The following is a 17,142-nucleotide window of genomic DNA, read 5'->3' on the forward strand; positions in this document are numbered from 1 at the left end:
CTTTACTTATTCTGTATCTCGTACAGGAAACCATGGAATGTTCAACAAACTGGTTAACGGAAGACTTCCCGGAAGAAGCGCTGTCCTTATACTAAACAACAAACCTTAGAGCTGGAGAAGAGGTTCCTCTACACTTTAGAGCATGTACTTGACTCAAGAGCGCCGCCTAGAAATTGGCTGCTGTGTGCACCTGACCGACAGGCAAGCCAAAATATAGTTCCCCAGAACCGCCATATAAAATGGAGAAATGACCTACGAAACGAGAATCCTCGAACTCTAGCACGGTTATGAGTTTTCCTCATGACGAGAATTCCATCAACATTTTTTTTATATTGTTTTCTTTATTTTTTTTTTCTTCGAGATTATGTTAGCCTATCTGATTTTCGAGAAAGAAATCAATGTATTTTGGGGGAAACAATAATCGTGGTTCATTTACCAACGTATGGAAAGTAAACGATTTCTCTTTGTTCTCGCCATATGCCTATAGACATAGCCTATGTTAGCACCGAGCATTGTGAAAAATATAGGGCCTAATTTAAGATTATATATAATATTTAAAAACAAAAACAAATTATAGGCCTATCATTGGCTATTACAGCATAGGCTGCTTGTATCTATCTTGAAAATAGGCTACCAAGGCCGTTGAATTATGAAATGAATTATGAACGACATATATTCTCGATGAAACAGGCGAAAAAATATTATTCTGACATAATGAATGTGCTTATGTTTGTGTACAAACTTACACATAGGCCTATGTTGCTTTTTCATTGTGTGTATATTTTTGCCTTTGTGTTTACTTGACATTTGTTGAGTTTCGCTGTGAGAACATAGTGTTTTCAATATGTAATAGTCTACATTCTAGATTTTTAAGTCATAAATTTCGTTTTGCTATGAAGTTTCCCGTTCTCTCTGCTGGAACCTATTTAAACATAGCTGCTACAGCCAGTGGCCACAACATGGACACCGTAGTATTATGGCGAGTTTACTCCGCTTTTGTGACATTTTATTGCTGGCTACTTTATGAGGCTCGTCACTTTTCTGAGTGACTACCCTCAGTAGAGACTGGATAGAGGTAGGAATAAAGACGTTCGGATTTCAGGCGATGGAAAACAGTCCATTTTTGGTACGCCGTTTCAAGTTAACACAGGTAGGTGCTATTCTGACATTACTAGTCTTGGCTGTTACGGAAAAATGCATGTTGTTTGATAGAAAAAGCAGTAAAGATTAAATGAAAGACAATGCCGATGATTTGTTTAGATAGCCTACCATTATTTGATTTTTGTCTGATGATTTGAACCAGACTGTCGAGTGGTTTAGGTAGTTTCATGTTGTTGGGATTGTATAATTAAACCCTGCAACACGAAACTGTCTTAATTGCCCCAGTTTAATTCGTCAGTAACCTACAATCGTTTTTATCTAGTGGATAGGCTACCGAAAAGCCTTTAAATTTTACATTAGATTTTAAATTTTACAGCCCTATTTTTTCAGTTGTACGAAATGCAGCTGCCTTTTGAACATAATTGCCATGAGTTGTTTGTTTTTTTGTCGCTCAGTTGGTGAACCGCGCTGATGGCAGATACGGATTTGTTCAACTCAATGTAGACAGTACTTGACAAGGCCTCGGTTACGTCCAATACACCGTAATCGGCCACGTCTGCTGTAAGCAACAGCGACCTCGGTGGAGTTCCACTGAGCTAAAGAAATTGCCTTCCTGTCTTCCGCCTAGCGCCGTATAAGTGGCTGAACACAAAAGGCAAAATTGGCTTTATGGTGGCACTTCAGTACAGCTAAAGGGCCTAAAATGCATGAATAGCGCCTATGGTAAAACTCGGTTGTGTAACAAACACCATATCTCAGTTTACGGCATCAAAGGGCCATGCTGCTTCCGTCTCTTTTTCTCTCTCTTTTTTTTTTTGAGAAGTAGTGGCGTTTCCTGCTGTAAAATCCTTCTGAATGCCCTTCTGGTAATCACTGGTGGACCACTAAACCGTGTGAACAATTATTTAATTATTTTTAAAAAGTATATATGTACTTAGGGTTATGTCTGTTAAAAATACACCTGATTAAAAAGTAAAAAAAAAAACAAAGGTCGAAAAAACAGTAATTAGGCTACTTGTTTTAACTTGTGTATTACGCAGTTGTTTTTTTTTTTTTTTTTTTTTTAATGTTTTATTTGCTGTTAAATAGGCTGTTAAAAGTGTATTTCTGTTTTTTAAGGCTACCATTATTTAGGCAATATATAAACGATACATAAATGTAACCCATTTATGGCCAATGATTGCCGAATAAAACGTACAACAACAACATTTATAATAATTGTTTAAATACCATATAAAATTATATTGAATAACATAATGATAATAATATAACATTGTTACTACTTGACTATATGCTATTATTTATAGTATTAGAATTAATAAAAGCTCTTTCATTTTTCATAAGTGATCCTCACATTTTCTGTACCAAGTCACTTTGAATGTTATAATGACCATTTTGATTTTATAGTCTATTCGATCGAGTTATTCGTTAATATAGGCTAATAGTTAATATAATGTATATTATATATTAACTGTCAAATTGTATTTTTCCATATCCATCATATTCTTCAGGATTTAATACCTTGTTTGAGGCATTTAAGGCTGTTACAACGTGCATTTTGTGTTTTTTTTTTTTTTTTTTTTTTCTGTTTTTAGTTTGTCTGATATGCAATTTACAAATAGCCTACAGAAGATTCTGGATAATCAATAAGAAGTTCTTTTGGAATAATGTACTAGGCTATGTGAAGATTATATTTTAATGCATAAAGGACACACATTTATTTAGATAGTATAGTACACTCAAAAAAGATTTACTTTTTAAGATTTACGCAATTTAATTAATATTAAAATTCCATCAGATTGAATTGAATAATCCTTACGCAATTTAATTGAATAACTGATTAAGGATTATTCAATTATTCGATTAAATTGCGTACACACTAAAAAAAAAAAAGTGCTATATAGCACTAAAAGTGGTTCTTGGCTCGTAATCATAGGGGAACCACTTTTTCTGCTATGTAGCACCATATCTTTAAAGGTTCTCTACAGCACCTTTGTCAAATGATGTTATGTAGAACCCATAAGAGGTGCCATATCGCATTTTATTTCTTTAACAAAAATGGTGCTAAACAGCATCAACAGTGGTTCTTTGGCTCGTAAAGAACCTTTAAAGGGGTTTAACAGGTTCTTTGTACGGCAGTGGTGCTATATAGCACCTTAACCACCCCAAAGAACCACCGAAAAACCACTGAAGAACCATACAGGGGCTTAACAGGTTCTGTATACGGTAGCGGTGCTATATAGCACCTCAGTCACGCCAAAGAACCAGTGAAGAACCGCTGAAGAACCACTGAAGCACCAAGATTTGGTGCTATACAGCACTTAATGTGGTTTCCCTATGATTACGAGCCAAAGAACCACTTTTAGTATAGAACCATTTTTTAGAGTGTAAGGAATATTCATTTCAATTTTAAATTGCGTAAATCTTAAAAAGAAAAAAAAAAAGAAAGAAAAAAAAAGTCTTACATTTTTTTGGAGTGTATCAGTAACAGTTTGCTGCTAACCACCAAGTGAAAATATAAATAAACAGCGTTAGCTAATTCAGGTCGTCATTTACATAACAATACATCAAAACATCAGCACTGTAACAATTTTATTTTAACAACAGTGTAACTAATCCCTCTACATGTTTTTGGTCAGCAGTGTCAGTTTGATTACATTTCTGGCGATGTCTCCTGCCCATGACTTTTGTCTGCAGAAAGAAGTGTTTAAATTTTGTAGATATTTATTTCTTATCATAGCTTATTCGATTAATGTTTTTACAGAAAAAGTAGAGTTTAATTAGAACCAATGCAATCTTTTTTTACTTTTTTTTTTTTTTTTTTTACAGAAATTCCATTGATTTTTTTTATTGTGCTGTTCCAGTGGTCACGTGTGTACCTCACCCAATCAAATGGCAGTTTGCTCTCAACTTATTAGCTGACTGGGGCTTTGTGAGGGGGAAGTTGCCTCTCCATTTTCACAGATTGTTATTTTGTGAGCGTGTTACTGTATGTGTGTGTGTTAATGTTTTTATGTGTGTGTATGCATGAGAGTGCGTCCCTGCCATGTCGACATCTGGAACTCTGACAGGATACTATATTGACTCTCTTGTTATGCCGGACAACGAGGAGAATCGCTTCTCCTCAGGTTCAGGGCTCATTCAGCACAGGCCCTCCGTTCTACCCACAGATCATACAGAGCTCGGTCCCTGCACATTCCTGGCAAAGCAACCCGTTTATGGTGGCTCAGGTTGGGGCCACATCCCAACGCATTTCTCCAGTGGTGTACCGTCAGTGTATCAGCCGCATACACAGCCTCCAGTAGCTGGGGATTACGTGCAGTCTTGGCTTTTGGACTCTGCGTGTGGGCTGCCTTTCACTGAGCTACCGACGGTACATCACTATCATACCAAACCCGATACAAATAGAACGAATGATGACGGCACAGAGGCCAGTTCAAATGCTGTAATCCCTCCTGGAGACTTCATTAATGGAGCATGTTCTACCGACACAGAGAAAGTATCTGGCCGGACTGCTGAGAAGGGAGGCGATATCGAGGAGAAACCGGGCGCACATCCAGGTAAGGCTGACCAGATGGTGCGATATATGAGTACTATTGATATTAAACTTATATTAAGCACTATTGAAAATTGGTAATTTTTATGTATTTAACATTATTCTCGTGTAGTTAACTTCTGTAAAATATTTTACAGCGAAATATTTTACTTTGTTTTAGACCTGATTGTTACGACGCTCTGAGAGGCTATGCTTGGATAACTGTGATTTATGCCATCGTCTGGATTTTAGATAGGGAGTATTGTGTGAAAACTATTCACTACTCGCTTGTGATTTCGAAACCCTCCTTCCCATACCTTTCCCCAGACAACCCTGTATCCAACTGGCTTCACGCGAGCTCAACGCGTAAAAAACGCTGCCCCTATACTAAGCACCAGATCCTCGAGCTGGAGAAAGAATTTTTATTTAACACTTACCTCACGCGCGACCGGCGGTACGAGGTCGCCCGTCTACTGAACCTCACGGAGAGACAGGTCAAAATTTGGTTTCAAAACCGCAGGATGAAGATGAAAAAATTAAACAAGGATGGAACGAAGGACGACCAAGAATGAAGAGATGATACATTCGTTTACTGAAATGATTTTCGTGGGATTTTACATTAGGTCTTCTGTCATTCTTTTCAAGCAAACCATATTAAAGCATGCAGGGATCCTGTTGTTTTAATGAATTATAGGCTATGTGTTTCCATCTTAATGAATACGGCACAAATCCATTTTTCAGACTTTCGCTGATGCAGCCTAAATAATCTGTACTTAATTTAGACCAAATTTATTAGGAATGAATGAACATGTAGCTATATGTGCTATTCCTCTTCGATTGTAGGATAATGTATCATTGTGTATTTCAGACCGCTAATTAACGTTTTTCTTGTTCTGTAACTTTTCCTAAATTTTGACTAGAAACATTGGGCCTAGTTTTATGTAAAGGTAATACACTTAAGATCATGTGCCCGTAGATTTGATTTTTTTTTTTTTTTTTTTTTTTTTTTTTTTAATTAAATATGACATTACCACTACCTATTCACTTCACTACCTATTTGTTTTGAATCGACCAAAATTTTCACGCCATATCAGCCGATGTGATATTGGGTGAAGTCTGCGAACTTCAGGGAACAAGTAAAATTATACTGAGTTGTAGATATAAAAGCACTGTAGGCAACTTTACAAATACCTCGTGGTCTGTTGACCGTCATAATTTTTGTTAGTTTTTTTTTTTTGTTTGTTTGTTTGTTTTATTTTAATTTCTCAGATGTAATTTGTGATTTTATTTATTGAATAATAAAAGCAATTCATATCTCCAAACAAGTCTCCCTTAGCCTATATTTTGTAGTCTTCGTGACATTTTAAATAACGATTAAGTTGAGAAAGATGTAATAAATTGCTTGTAAAGTTTTAATTATATAATTTTTGATAGATTGTCTTGGGCTTTTCAGACTTTTTCATTAAATTGTATTTTGCATTAAGGGAATTCGGGAAATACATTGAATTTATTTTTTGTAGATTTAAGAAAAGAAGAAGAAGAATTTTGTTCAAACATTAAAGTTATTTTACTCCATTAAAATATTTTACTCCAACCAAGAGTATTTCACAGACCATCAGCACTTGAGGAATGTGTTCTGAGGCGAGGCTATGCTGGGCGAGTTTGGAGTCGGGGAGAGGCTCGTAGACCGGTCTGGCAGATGAGGTTGTTAGCTGCATGCTGCCATAAAAGACAATTACTGCTATAACCGTTTATGGTGTGCAAAGCGCTGTGAGGCGAGAGAACGCAACACAACAGAGATATTATGAGACTCGACAGCTGGGCCCAGTGAACAACGCACCATGTGTGCCTGAATCTGTGGAATTAAAAAAACAGACCTGTCGTTTTAACCTCCAAGATGAGGTGCTTGACGATACTGAGTTCGAGGTGTTATTTTAGATTCTGTCTGTTTAAACATTTAAACCTTAAAATGTGAAAATGTTACATATATTGTATAATGCCTACTGTAGGCTATAGCCTGGAGGTTTAAGTGGCACAGATATAGCGGATGGACTTTGACTTCAAAGGCCTCCTCACGGAGACAAGGCAATGAATCGCAGACGCGGCAACAGACATTGGCATTCCGTTTTCAATGGCTTTATGGCCGTCCAGACACAATTAGACCGTTTCCAGAGGCCCGACACCCATTTGGAGAGGTGTTTTTATTTTCTTCAGTTACCCTCCGCTTTCAGGGAGACTCGACTTTGTGCACAAAAAAAGCCAGCGGAAATAATCTAGCTTTATTGGCCTCTTATTGCAGTTTGCCCTATACGGCACCCTTTGTGTAGACCCATACACGGTAAAATGGAGGCGTCAGTGCAAAGTCTCCAGAAAGAAGATTCAAAAACAATAGGCTACTCACTGATAAAATGAAAATAATTAAAATATTTCATATTCTTGCTTTCAGAAATTATTTTGACCATAACACAATGTGTAGTCGTTATCGCCCAAGTAAAAAAACAAACAAACAAAAAAAACGATTACTCTATCGTCATGTGTAGTTGCCTGCGTTGTTATACAGTCTGACCACTTGATGTCAGTAAAACCTCATAAACGCAAAGTGTTTTTGAGTGGTCCTACATACGTAGCCTATTTCCAATAGCTTCCATGTTCCCGTTTCTTTTTTAATGGTTTCATTTGTTTCATTTTTGTTTGATGAATTTACAAACAAAAAGTCTGTTAGTGATCTCTGTTTCATTATAAGTGTAGGGCAATAATTACAACTTACATTTGAACAGTGACGCAAAATCATTTGAGTCCTGTCTGGTTTATGAGTCAAGCCTGGTTTATAATATTCTCGATTCTTAATTAGTCAGTATTGAAGTACTTAAAGAGATTTATTTCTTTTTGCATTTAAGTATTTTAGTAATATAACATATCTATTATTATTCTGTCGTGACATTCTGTTTTAAAAAAAAATAATCAGCAAAAAATCGGGTAAATTTGGTATAGAACACATGTTGGATTAAACTATCCTAATTTTATTATGTAGAAAATGTATAAATGCATATCGACATAGCAGCCTTCCTCAGAGTGTGTCAGTGTGTATTGACAGTGTCAGTGTGTATTGACGCACTGAGGAAGGCTGCATGCCGAAATGCAACAGTACAACGCTATCTCACAACAGTGTGCATTTTTTAAATATTTTTTTATTCCAAATGTGACCAACCAAAACAACAATAAAGGCTTTTTAAAACCTTTTGTATGCTACTAGAAGAAGTGTTAAGATGTTTATGACTAATATTCAAACCAAAGAGCACCTTCTGGGATTATTAGGTCCTTTTCCCTCTGAGATTAGCATTGCTCTTAAATGGTCTACTATGCATACCCAAAATTACACTTAATAATTGGTCATTGAAATCCAGTTATTAAGTAGATTTCAAGTGTAATAAAAGCAGTGGCTTCTGAAGAACAAACAAATAGTATTAGTAGTGCAGACTGGAAAAGATCATACATGAAATCCTATGCCAATATTCACGTTTGCAAAGTGACGTCGAAGAAAAATATACAGGGTTACTTTGTGTGCTCTCCTGTGAAAAAAAACCTAACGTGCTCGACCCGGCGTTTTTAGAGTGTAGATTACTTGGTTTACATTTAAACATCATTAAGCTTTTTAGCACTTTAAAACTGATTAACTTGTACTTTATTTAAGAGCTTAGTATATTATTTGAAACACCCTGTGATTTATTCGAAAACGGGTTTCTTTTAGCAGAGTTAGCTACATAAAAGGTCCTTACACCATTTTTTTTTTTTTACTTTACGTGTATTCAGAGCTCGTCTTTTAGACTAAAATGTTCGCATTTTATGCAAACATCCTGTACTCTTTATTTTTCTTCCTTTCTATTTCACAACAATGACATGTAGCCTATAGTACATGTAGTCAATACAAACCGAATGCAACAATGGAATTTTAATTGCAAAAATTTAATTTTAATTGTTTTGATCCTGTAAAATAATTGTACTTCTAATCAGTTATACTTGAAACGTTCCAGTTCAGAGACACAAAATAAGAATAAAAGAATAAAAAAGAAATAGAATAAAAAAAGAAATAATGAATATTAAAATGTATAAAGATATGAGTTTTGCCACATCAATGCATTTTTAAATACACTTCAAAGACAGTTTTCTAAATCAGTCAAAAACAACATAAAATCTTCTAAGTCTGCTTAGTATTTCTATATTTTGAAATACTAATTTTCAGAAGTATTATGATCCATATGATTTTTGAGATTTACTATTCTTGCAAGCTGATGAAAAGGCAAAAGCAATACTTATTGGCTGTCTAAGTGCTTGCGGAGTAATCATGTGACTTCATGGGCCCAATGCCAGTGAAGTGGTATTTAATATGAACTCTGGCTATAATGGGATTGTATATCACCCTGGCTCGTAAAAACGACAGCAAGGATTCCTGCTCAACAACTCTGCAAGATGAAAAAGTATATGAATTAGAATTAAATTGGAACGTTAGTCACAGGCACAGGCAGCGCGCACTCACTCTTCTCCTTCAGCACTGGCCAGAAATGTTGCTTTTATGTAAAAAACAATTTGTCGTCTTCAGGAGGAAATGACTGTTTCTTAAATGTTACTTACACACGACATGGTCAAGCTCATCGGGGATTTAGAAAGGACTTGGACATCTCTCTCCCCAAATTCATATAACATGCACGGGCAGGACCTGTCGGATGTGTATCTTCAAATGAGAACGCAAGGTATGACTTTCACGTTTGTTTGAGACAGCTTGTATAGTCGTGTGTATCTTTTATTATTGTGTCAGAGGTTACAGAGTCGTGTCCTGTAACTGCATCAATTAAGCCGCCAATGCAGCTGTTCATGCATGTGTGAAGTCGTAAAGGTTTTAATGTCTTGCATGGCTCTGTGGTAATAAATTAATTACTCAGTGTGTCTTAATTTAGAGGATCTCCTATGCGTATCTGGTTGCATATTTGATTTCTCTCTTTGTGTCTGCTTGCAAGATTTATAGCATACTCTGTTAAAGAAACCATGGATTCTATCTCCGATGTTAATGTGGCTTAGGCTATACTGCAACAGAGAGCTACATTATAATCTCTAATACATTATAAACTACTGACCAGGATATACTAATCACAGCTCACAGGCAAATACATTTTTAAACTGTATGCCTAATATAATTAATCTATTGATACAAAATCAAGAATAATTGTAATTATCCAGGAGCGATGATAACGCCCTATAGGCTAAGCATGAATGAAATGTAGTTTATGGCTCTCTCTGGCAGTTTAAAAAGAATTGCATAAACCTATCTTTAAATTTCGATCATTTTTCGTCATGTATTGACAAGGTGACAGGCCAACATGACATCAACTGTCGGCCTGCGGTATTTTACAAAGCCTTAGACTCAGGAAGGGACACCAAATGTGAAAACTCGTATGCAAATATTTGCGCATATCCTATTTAGATGCTATTGTCGAAACATGTTCAGTTAGTCGGTCACATAGGCCTAAGTCAAATGGCCACACCGCGCCTTTATTGCTATTAACATCAAATTTCTAAAATCTGGGAACATTAAAGCTAAACTTAACACCTACAATGGTAATGTAGACACAAAGAACACTGATCGTATATCAGATTTTCCACTAAATAATACAAAATCTTCTCACATTTTCTCTTGTAACCCTACACCTATTGAATTAGACCGTAGGCTATGCCTGAGTTAAAGTAAAACATACTGTGTAATTATTGTGGTCCTATCTGTTTTCTCTGATAAAAACAACAACATCTAAATAGATTAGGCTAGTTATCTTCCACAATATTTGGATGATTTAAAATCCTTATGTTTCCGTTATATGATTTAAATTATTATTATTATTATTATTATTATTATTATTATTATTATTATTTACTTTTATTTCATTTTAATAAATCTGTGTCTATAGGATTAAATTAATAGCATTATTACAATTTCAGCAATTGATGAAAAAAAAGTTGTTATAATTGTTTATAATATTTCACTGTAATGCGGATAAGTCTATAGAGTTACTTTCTTGTGAGCTCCTCCTCTCTGTAAAATGGCGCCTGGCTGAAAACATTGCTTTACCAGCCCCCACCTCTGTCCTCTTCCCTAGGGAAGCTATAAATCTGTTGTTGTTTATGAAAATTTACTACTTTGCCGTACAACTTTATGAGCTGCCTCTAGCTCCTATTGGCTACCAGTTGGTCACGTGTCTTAAGGCCACATGAACGTTAACTTTATGTGTATGCATCCCTACCCAAAATAGAGCAGCATTTTTCTTCTGACCTTGCTTTGTCTAGGATTCTTTTACCTCCGCTTTTCCACATAATTTCGTAGTTGTTAATTTCTTGTCTTTCAATTTTGAGGTAATATTTTACATTCGCTGCCATCGAAGTGGGCATTGACTGACAGAAAAGAGAAAACTGCTCATCCTGTTTGGCACACTATGACATGAGAAGCTTTCCGAAGATCTGTGAAGTCTTTTTCGTCAGCTCTTGTTTCTTGCCTTCGTGGATCAACAGACACACTGAACGGTAAGGACTTGGTTGTTTTTGTACTATCGAACTGACTCTGATGTCATGTAGCTAATATTGCACACGTTTTGTGAAAAATGTAACATTTAAAAGTAGGATTGTTGTTTGTCTGGATGATGCTGATGTTGTTCCTGTTGCTGTCGTTATTGCTGTTTGTTGTCCACAAAATTATGTCTACTGCTGTTTCTTGAAAACTGTAGGGTATGTCATATGACTGCAGCATGTAGCCTCAACGTTGCAAAAATTGGTTATGGTTAACATTTTGTTTCAAGACAAGAACTGTGGTGTGTGGTCCTTGTTTCAGAAAAGTAGCCTAATAATCATTAACATATAGCCTAGCCTAATAATAATTCCAATAAGGTTAGGTCATGTTCTTAAAAAGAAGTCTAAGTAGATAAATGAAACGCTACCATGAATAATAAATTAGAAATACAGTCTTTATTTTAAAGCTTCTTATCTATAGGACGATTATCGTCGGATGACTGCTAAAGTGCATAATGAGATACATGCCGTCACCTGCAGGACAACCGCAAAATTACACCACAACTTAAAACAGGTTATATCCTTCGTACAATATGCGGTAGACTATTCAATTTGACTTTAAAATCATTCAGATTTTTTTATTTAATTTTATTTCATTTGATCTATTTATTTTATTTTAGCACGTTATAAACACGACTCCTAATGCAAGCACAGCGTAGAAATCTTCCCAAACGCTTTGAAGAGCTAATATATCATTATCGGGAAAGGGGATCTATGTGGTGTTTAAATTATATATAATCTATGAAAATAAACGAGTACAATTCATAAGAGATGTGCATAATTTAAATCTTCTATTGTGAATGAATGACGAGGTAAATAGAGGTACATCTAAACCACCACTAGATGGTGATCTACTTTAATGGCTGCACAAGCAAAGGTTCCAAACCAGTTTTTGCAGTGATGCCATAGAAGAGCCTTTTTTTTTCCCCCCAAAGAACCTTTCAGTGAACACTTCTTAATAGAACAATTTTTTTTTCTTGAGTGAAGAAACATTTTAATAATTTAAAAAGAACCTTTTCCTACTATAAATAACTTTTTGTGAAATGGAAAGGTTCCATGGATTTATGTTCACTTGTTCAAGCTATTGTAACATACTGAAATGTGAAGTAAAACGGCAAGGAATCTATCTAGATCCTATAGGATACAGCTCAAAAACGTTAATTTTCACAGCATTGCCAGCAGAGAATAGTCTTGTGTCAGGTTGTCGGAAACATCTAATAGCCTACCAGAATGTTTAGGCTTCTTGTGTTGCCATGTCACAACTTACATGTTGACTTTCGGAAGAATAAATAGCCTAAAATACACATAAAATATAAAAAGGACTATGTTTGAAATTATTATTTCATATTATATCAAAATTATACATTATTATTAGGTATTATTATCGTTTTTTTTCTGTTTGAGTTTTAGGTAGCAACGTTTTCGCGCCACATTTCAAAGTTAAACCATAGCTGCTTTATCTCTACCACATTTCCATAATTATAGAGGCTAAGCAAAATGAATCCGAAGTTCAACCAAAGACAAAACAATGTCTGGTTTCTAGATAATGAGCTTTTCTGTAACGAATCACGACCTCAAGATCATTGGAACTATCTTCGTGCGTTAGCCTATTCGATGAGCACCGGACATCTTAATCTTAAGGTGCTGAACTAGAGCGGAAACTTAAGCGAATATCTCAAGGACTCCACCTAGTTGTTTGTCATCTTATCGAAGTAGGCCTAAACGAGGTTTTATATTATGCAGAATGAGAGAAGACAAGTTGTTTTTAAGTCGAATTTTAACAATAGGCTACAATAGCACATATAGCGCAGTGTAGGCCTACTCGTTAATTGCGAGGTTTTCATTACTAAATGATTGTTTCTATCCATTAGGTTACAATGTTACAAAAAGCGTTTTCACTCAAAAGTGCTTGACCAAGGGCCAGCTTTGTCTCCGCTTAGCCCTTTTCATCATCATAAGCTCCTGCTGTTATTCCTGCGGTACCTCAGCTTGTCAAGGAAACAGACAGAACACAGGAAGTTCTATGAAATTTAGTCTCGTTTCTTATTTTATTTTATAGTTTAGTATCTATTCAGAGACATTTTCTCTTATACTCTAAGAAACTGTAATTTCCAAGTGAATGTGCTTAATCCCTATTCTAGGTTATATTAGGCTATAGATACATTTTCCCTCTGAAGCCATATTTATTAGTCAGAATATTTGACACATCAGTTAGTCAGTTTTATTTATTCCCGTAGGGAAAGTATTTGTAGCACAATCACACAGAAATCAAAGAATCATAGTTGGCATATTAGCTACAAACAACAAGTAAATTAAGTGCATTTACAAGTAAGTGCATTTAATTTCACCATAAATTAACACTATTACAAGAAGAAGATACAAATTTAATTTTAATGACTTCACGCGCACAGTTCAACAGGCTAACTTCACACACACACACACACACACACACACACACACACGCACGCACACACACACACACACACACACACACAGAGAGAGACACACACACACACACACACACAGAGATCAACATATTTAACCTTACCATTTCCATATGATTTTGTTATATAATATACTATAATAATTAGCGATGATCATGCGCCATATGTTAAAATTAGATAGGCCTAATGAGCGTACATACATAACCGAATAACGTAAACCCTTGTTTATTTTCCTTAGGCCTATATTCCTTATTATTTTAATTGGGCGCTATAGACCCAAGATTCAGATGGTATTCTTTGGTAGGTTATAATTTTATTTCCTTGTTGGTTGTTTATTTCAAACCTTTAGTTGCATTTGTCTTTGAATCTACTGAATCCATTAGACATTGTGGAGCGTGTTTTGTGTGCAGGTCACGGTGCATTGTTTCAGCAGATACAATTTTTCTACCGCAGAGTCGTTACCCTCTGAATGACCCCATCGCGTGCTCGCCTCCAGTCTGATGGTTTAGGTAGTCCCGCCTTTAACCAGAGGGTGGCGCGCGGCTACAATCTTAGGCAGAGCAAACAACAGCTAGTTCGGCGAAACTCTTGTTGCGCGCTCCCGTGTCCAAACAATTCCACCCTGATTTCCTGCTTACGCGTGAGTTTACCGCTGGAGGTCACGGAATAGGATTTACGACTGGTCAACAAAAACACGTGACTCTAAGCCGTACCCCATATTTGGGAGCCTACGTAAGGGAGCATTAAGTCTGTGTCTCACTCATTTCCATAATTCATCATAAATTGTGCAAGGGTGCAATAGAAGCTCAAAACCATCAAGAGATACAAATCAAACACACGGCAGCATAGTTCTCTACATAAAGGTAGTTGAAGTAACTAAAAATAATTATAAGGTAATTGTCAACCAATGAGCTCTTATTTTGTGAACTCATTTTGCGGTCGCTATCCAAATGGCGCGGACTATCCCTTACATAACTATGGAGACCACAGCTCTAGTGGCCAATGCAGAGATTCTTCGGGCATGCATTCGGGCAGGTATGCTTATGGCTACAATGGAATGGATCTCAGCACCGGGCGCTCTACCACCGGACACTTTCTCTCATCTGGTGAGCGAACTCAAAGCTACACAGACAGTCCAACTGCGACGCCTGTCCGGTACAGTCAACCGGTTACCGCGAGCAGCGCTGAGACTTCCTCTGACCCTCTCCCCTGCTCATCCTTAGCCAACTCTCCTGTCAGCGAGCAGTCACACCGCGCCCTGAAAACCTCACTACCGAGCACCGCTGGCTCTGCGACCAACAGCGTCGGGACGGTTCTCAATCGCGAGGACGTCTCTAAAGCGTCCAGCATTATGGAGGAAGAAAAGCCGCCGGGAAGTGCGCAGACAGCCTCACAGAATGTATCCGAGGCGCCGCAGATTTATCCATGGATGCGAAAACTTCATATAAGTCATGGTAAACGGAAAACAAAGTTCTTTTTTTATGTTTGTGTTCTGAGTGTTGGAGTAGAGTGTGAATGACCCCCTGTCAAATTACACAATTTCAGTTAAATGCAAATACAGTAGTTTACTTTGGTTTTGGACAGTTATATCGAAATATGTCACCTCCAGCATGCTGTCATGTTGTTTACATGGCTCCGTGTCTCGAAAAAATAATTTAAAATAGATTTTTTTTTTTAAAAAGAAAGAACCTAATTGTATTATTAATTGCCCTGTCAATTATCCATTAAAGAACTGACTGTGCTATTAAATTCATTAGGCTATATAAAACTGATTTCATTTGAGATCATTTAAAGAATTGAGACGAATTAAATTTTATGCTTTCTGTCCTTGAGAGCATGTCACGCATGTAAGTTGATGCATGTCCTTTCAACCATGTTTTGCGTGTCATGCATTACATAATATGTATACATTAAATTAGCCTGTAAATGTGAAAATGTCACACTTTTGTGTATAACAGACAGTTTGGCCGGACCGGAGGGGAAAAGGCCCAGGACAGCCTACACACGCTTCCAGACACTTGAGCTTGAGAAGGAGTTCCACTTCAACCGGTACCTGACACGTCGCCGACGGATTGAGATTGCACACACGCTCTGTCTCTCAGAGAGACAAATCAAAATATGGTTTCAAAACCGCAGAATGAAATGGAAAAAGGACAACAAATTGAAGAGTATGAATATGGCGGCTGCAGGAAGCGGATACCGTCCCTGAAAATGTGTTTATATTGTAAATGTGCATATATAGACTAAATCTGTTAGTGTTTCAATGTGTGTGTGTGTGTGTGTGTGTGTGTGTGTGTGTGTGTGTATGTGTGTGTGTATGTATGTATGCGCGGGTGCGCGTCTGTTTCCTTAAAGTGTGCTTTACAAGAGGATGAAGGTTTTTCCCATTTCACAAAGAACTTTCCACTGGTCGTGAGAGTTTTGCGCCCTGTGTGCGGCCTTTGTCAGAATAATAATAGTAATGATAATAAAAACAATTTCCCTCTGTGTTTTCATGTAATGTTGCTAATGTGGATACATCTTTGCATTGTCTTAGAAAAGCCACATGAAGGTGTCAGTTAATATAACACGTTTTGACGAAAAATGCTTTGTTTCTAAGGTGCAATGGGTAAGGCAACCTGTAAAAGTATTTAACTCTTGCTAAATGAAGCATAACTTAAATACGTTTTTGTTGTTTTTTAATGTTTCCTGGTTTGTAAATATGAATTGATATATTTTATGTATTTATATTAATTCGATATCAAATATCGATTGTATTTAATTCATTGTAAAGCTGAAGTAGAAGACCTGTTTTTTTTTCGTGTTGTACTGTCATCTTTGTGTAAGTGTTGATAAAATCATTATGTTCAGACTTGTCCGTATATTTGTCGTGTCCTCATTTTTATACTTGAATATGTTTGTGTGTTTTACTCAAATGTTCAACTCGAATTATTTAATTTACCTTCTCGTGAAATTTGAATGATAACTGGAAGTGCAGAAAACAGTGTGGCCAACGATAAATGCAATGTTCATAAAAATAAAGTTTTTACCTAAAATATTAATCTCATTGTTTTTTCAGGTTTGTCCCATAAGGGTTTGTGTGTGTGTGTGTGTGTGTGTGTGTAAGAGACAGGCGTATAAAAGTCAAAACTGCTTTGATTATTAATGTGAGGGTGAATGTTAATGAGATAAAACTGCAAAAATAGGCTACCACATTGCACTTTCAAAACTTAAATAAAAGGTTTAGCATGACATTTTTAAATTCTAGTTTGTTTACAGCAATTTGTTTATTTCTTTAAAAGTTTGAGTGGTTCAACAGGTATGAGATACACTAATCACTTTTCTCACCCAATGTGAAAAGGGCACTTGTGGTCCCCTTGCCAACTTCTCAACATGAGTGTGCGTCCACGCCCAGTGTCTCGCACTCTTCGCTTCCCTGGAAATCTGAAAAGGGTTTTTAGCGGCAAACTTTACTAG

The 17,142-nt window shown here is 36.4% G+C and overlaps 2 protein-coding genes across 3 annotated transcripts in view; both read left to right on the forward strand.

The window, feature by feature from the left end:
• Positions 1–17,142, forward strand: part of LOC127500676 (homeobox protein Hox-A9a) — a 42,448-nt gene that overhangs the window by 1,199 nt on the left and 24,107 nt on the right. The window contains exons 2-3 of one of the 2 annotated variants that reach the window (XM_051872023.1): positions 27–4,661; positions 4,964–5,659. In XM_051872023.1, coding sequence (XP_051727983.1) covers positions 4,148–4,661; positions 4,964–5,208 — 759 coding nt within the window. In that variant the 5' untranslated portion in view covers positions 27–4,147 and the 3' untranslated portion in view covers positions 5,209–5,659. Of the gene's footprint in view, positions 1–26; positions 4,662–4,963; positions 5,660–17,142 lie in introns of those variants that run through there. The other variant, XM_051872022.1, reaches the window with a different exon arrangement.
• On the forward strand, positions 11,219–16,727 carry hoxa5a (homeobox A5a). The gene is made up of 2 exons (XM_051872027.1): positions 11,219–15,140; positions 15,645–16,727. Exons 1-2 carry the CDS (start codon positions 14,594–14,596, stop codon positions 15,893–15,895), a joined length of 798 nt encoding a protein of 265 aa, XP_051727987.1. The 5' UTR covers positions 11,219–14,593; the 3' UTR covers positions 15,896–16,727.

The sequence above is a fragment of the Ctenopharyngodon idella genome, chromosome 19 (genome assembly GCF_019924925.1).
Source record: "Ctenopharyngodon idella isolate HZGC_01 chromosome 19, HZGC01, whole genome shotgun sequence".
In the NCBI taxonomy this organism is placed as follows: Eukaryota; Metazoa; Chordata; class Actinopteri; order Cypriniformes; family Xenocyprididae; genus Ctenopharyngodon; species Ctenopharyngodon idella.

What these genes read in the sequence shown, in the direction of transcription:
- hoxa5a (XM_051872027.1), top strand. Translation starts at nt 14,594, where the DNA reads ATGAGCTCTTATTTTGTGAACTCATTTTGCGGTCGCTATCCAAATGGC. An exon ending in AAAACTTCATATAAGTCATG is followed by an intron (nt 15,141 to 15,644) that starts GTAAACGGAAAA and finishes TGTGTATAACAG; the next exon opens with ACAGTTTGGCCGGACCGGAG.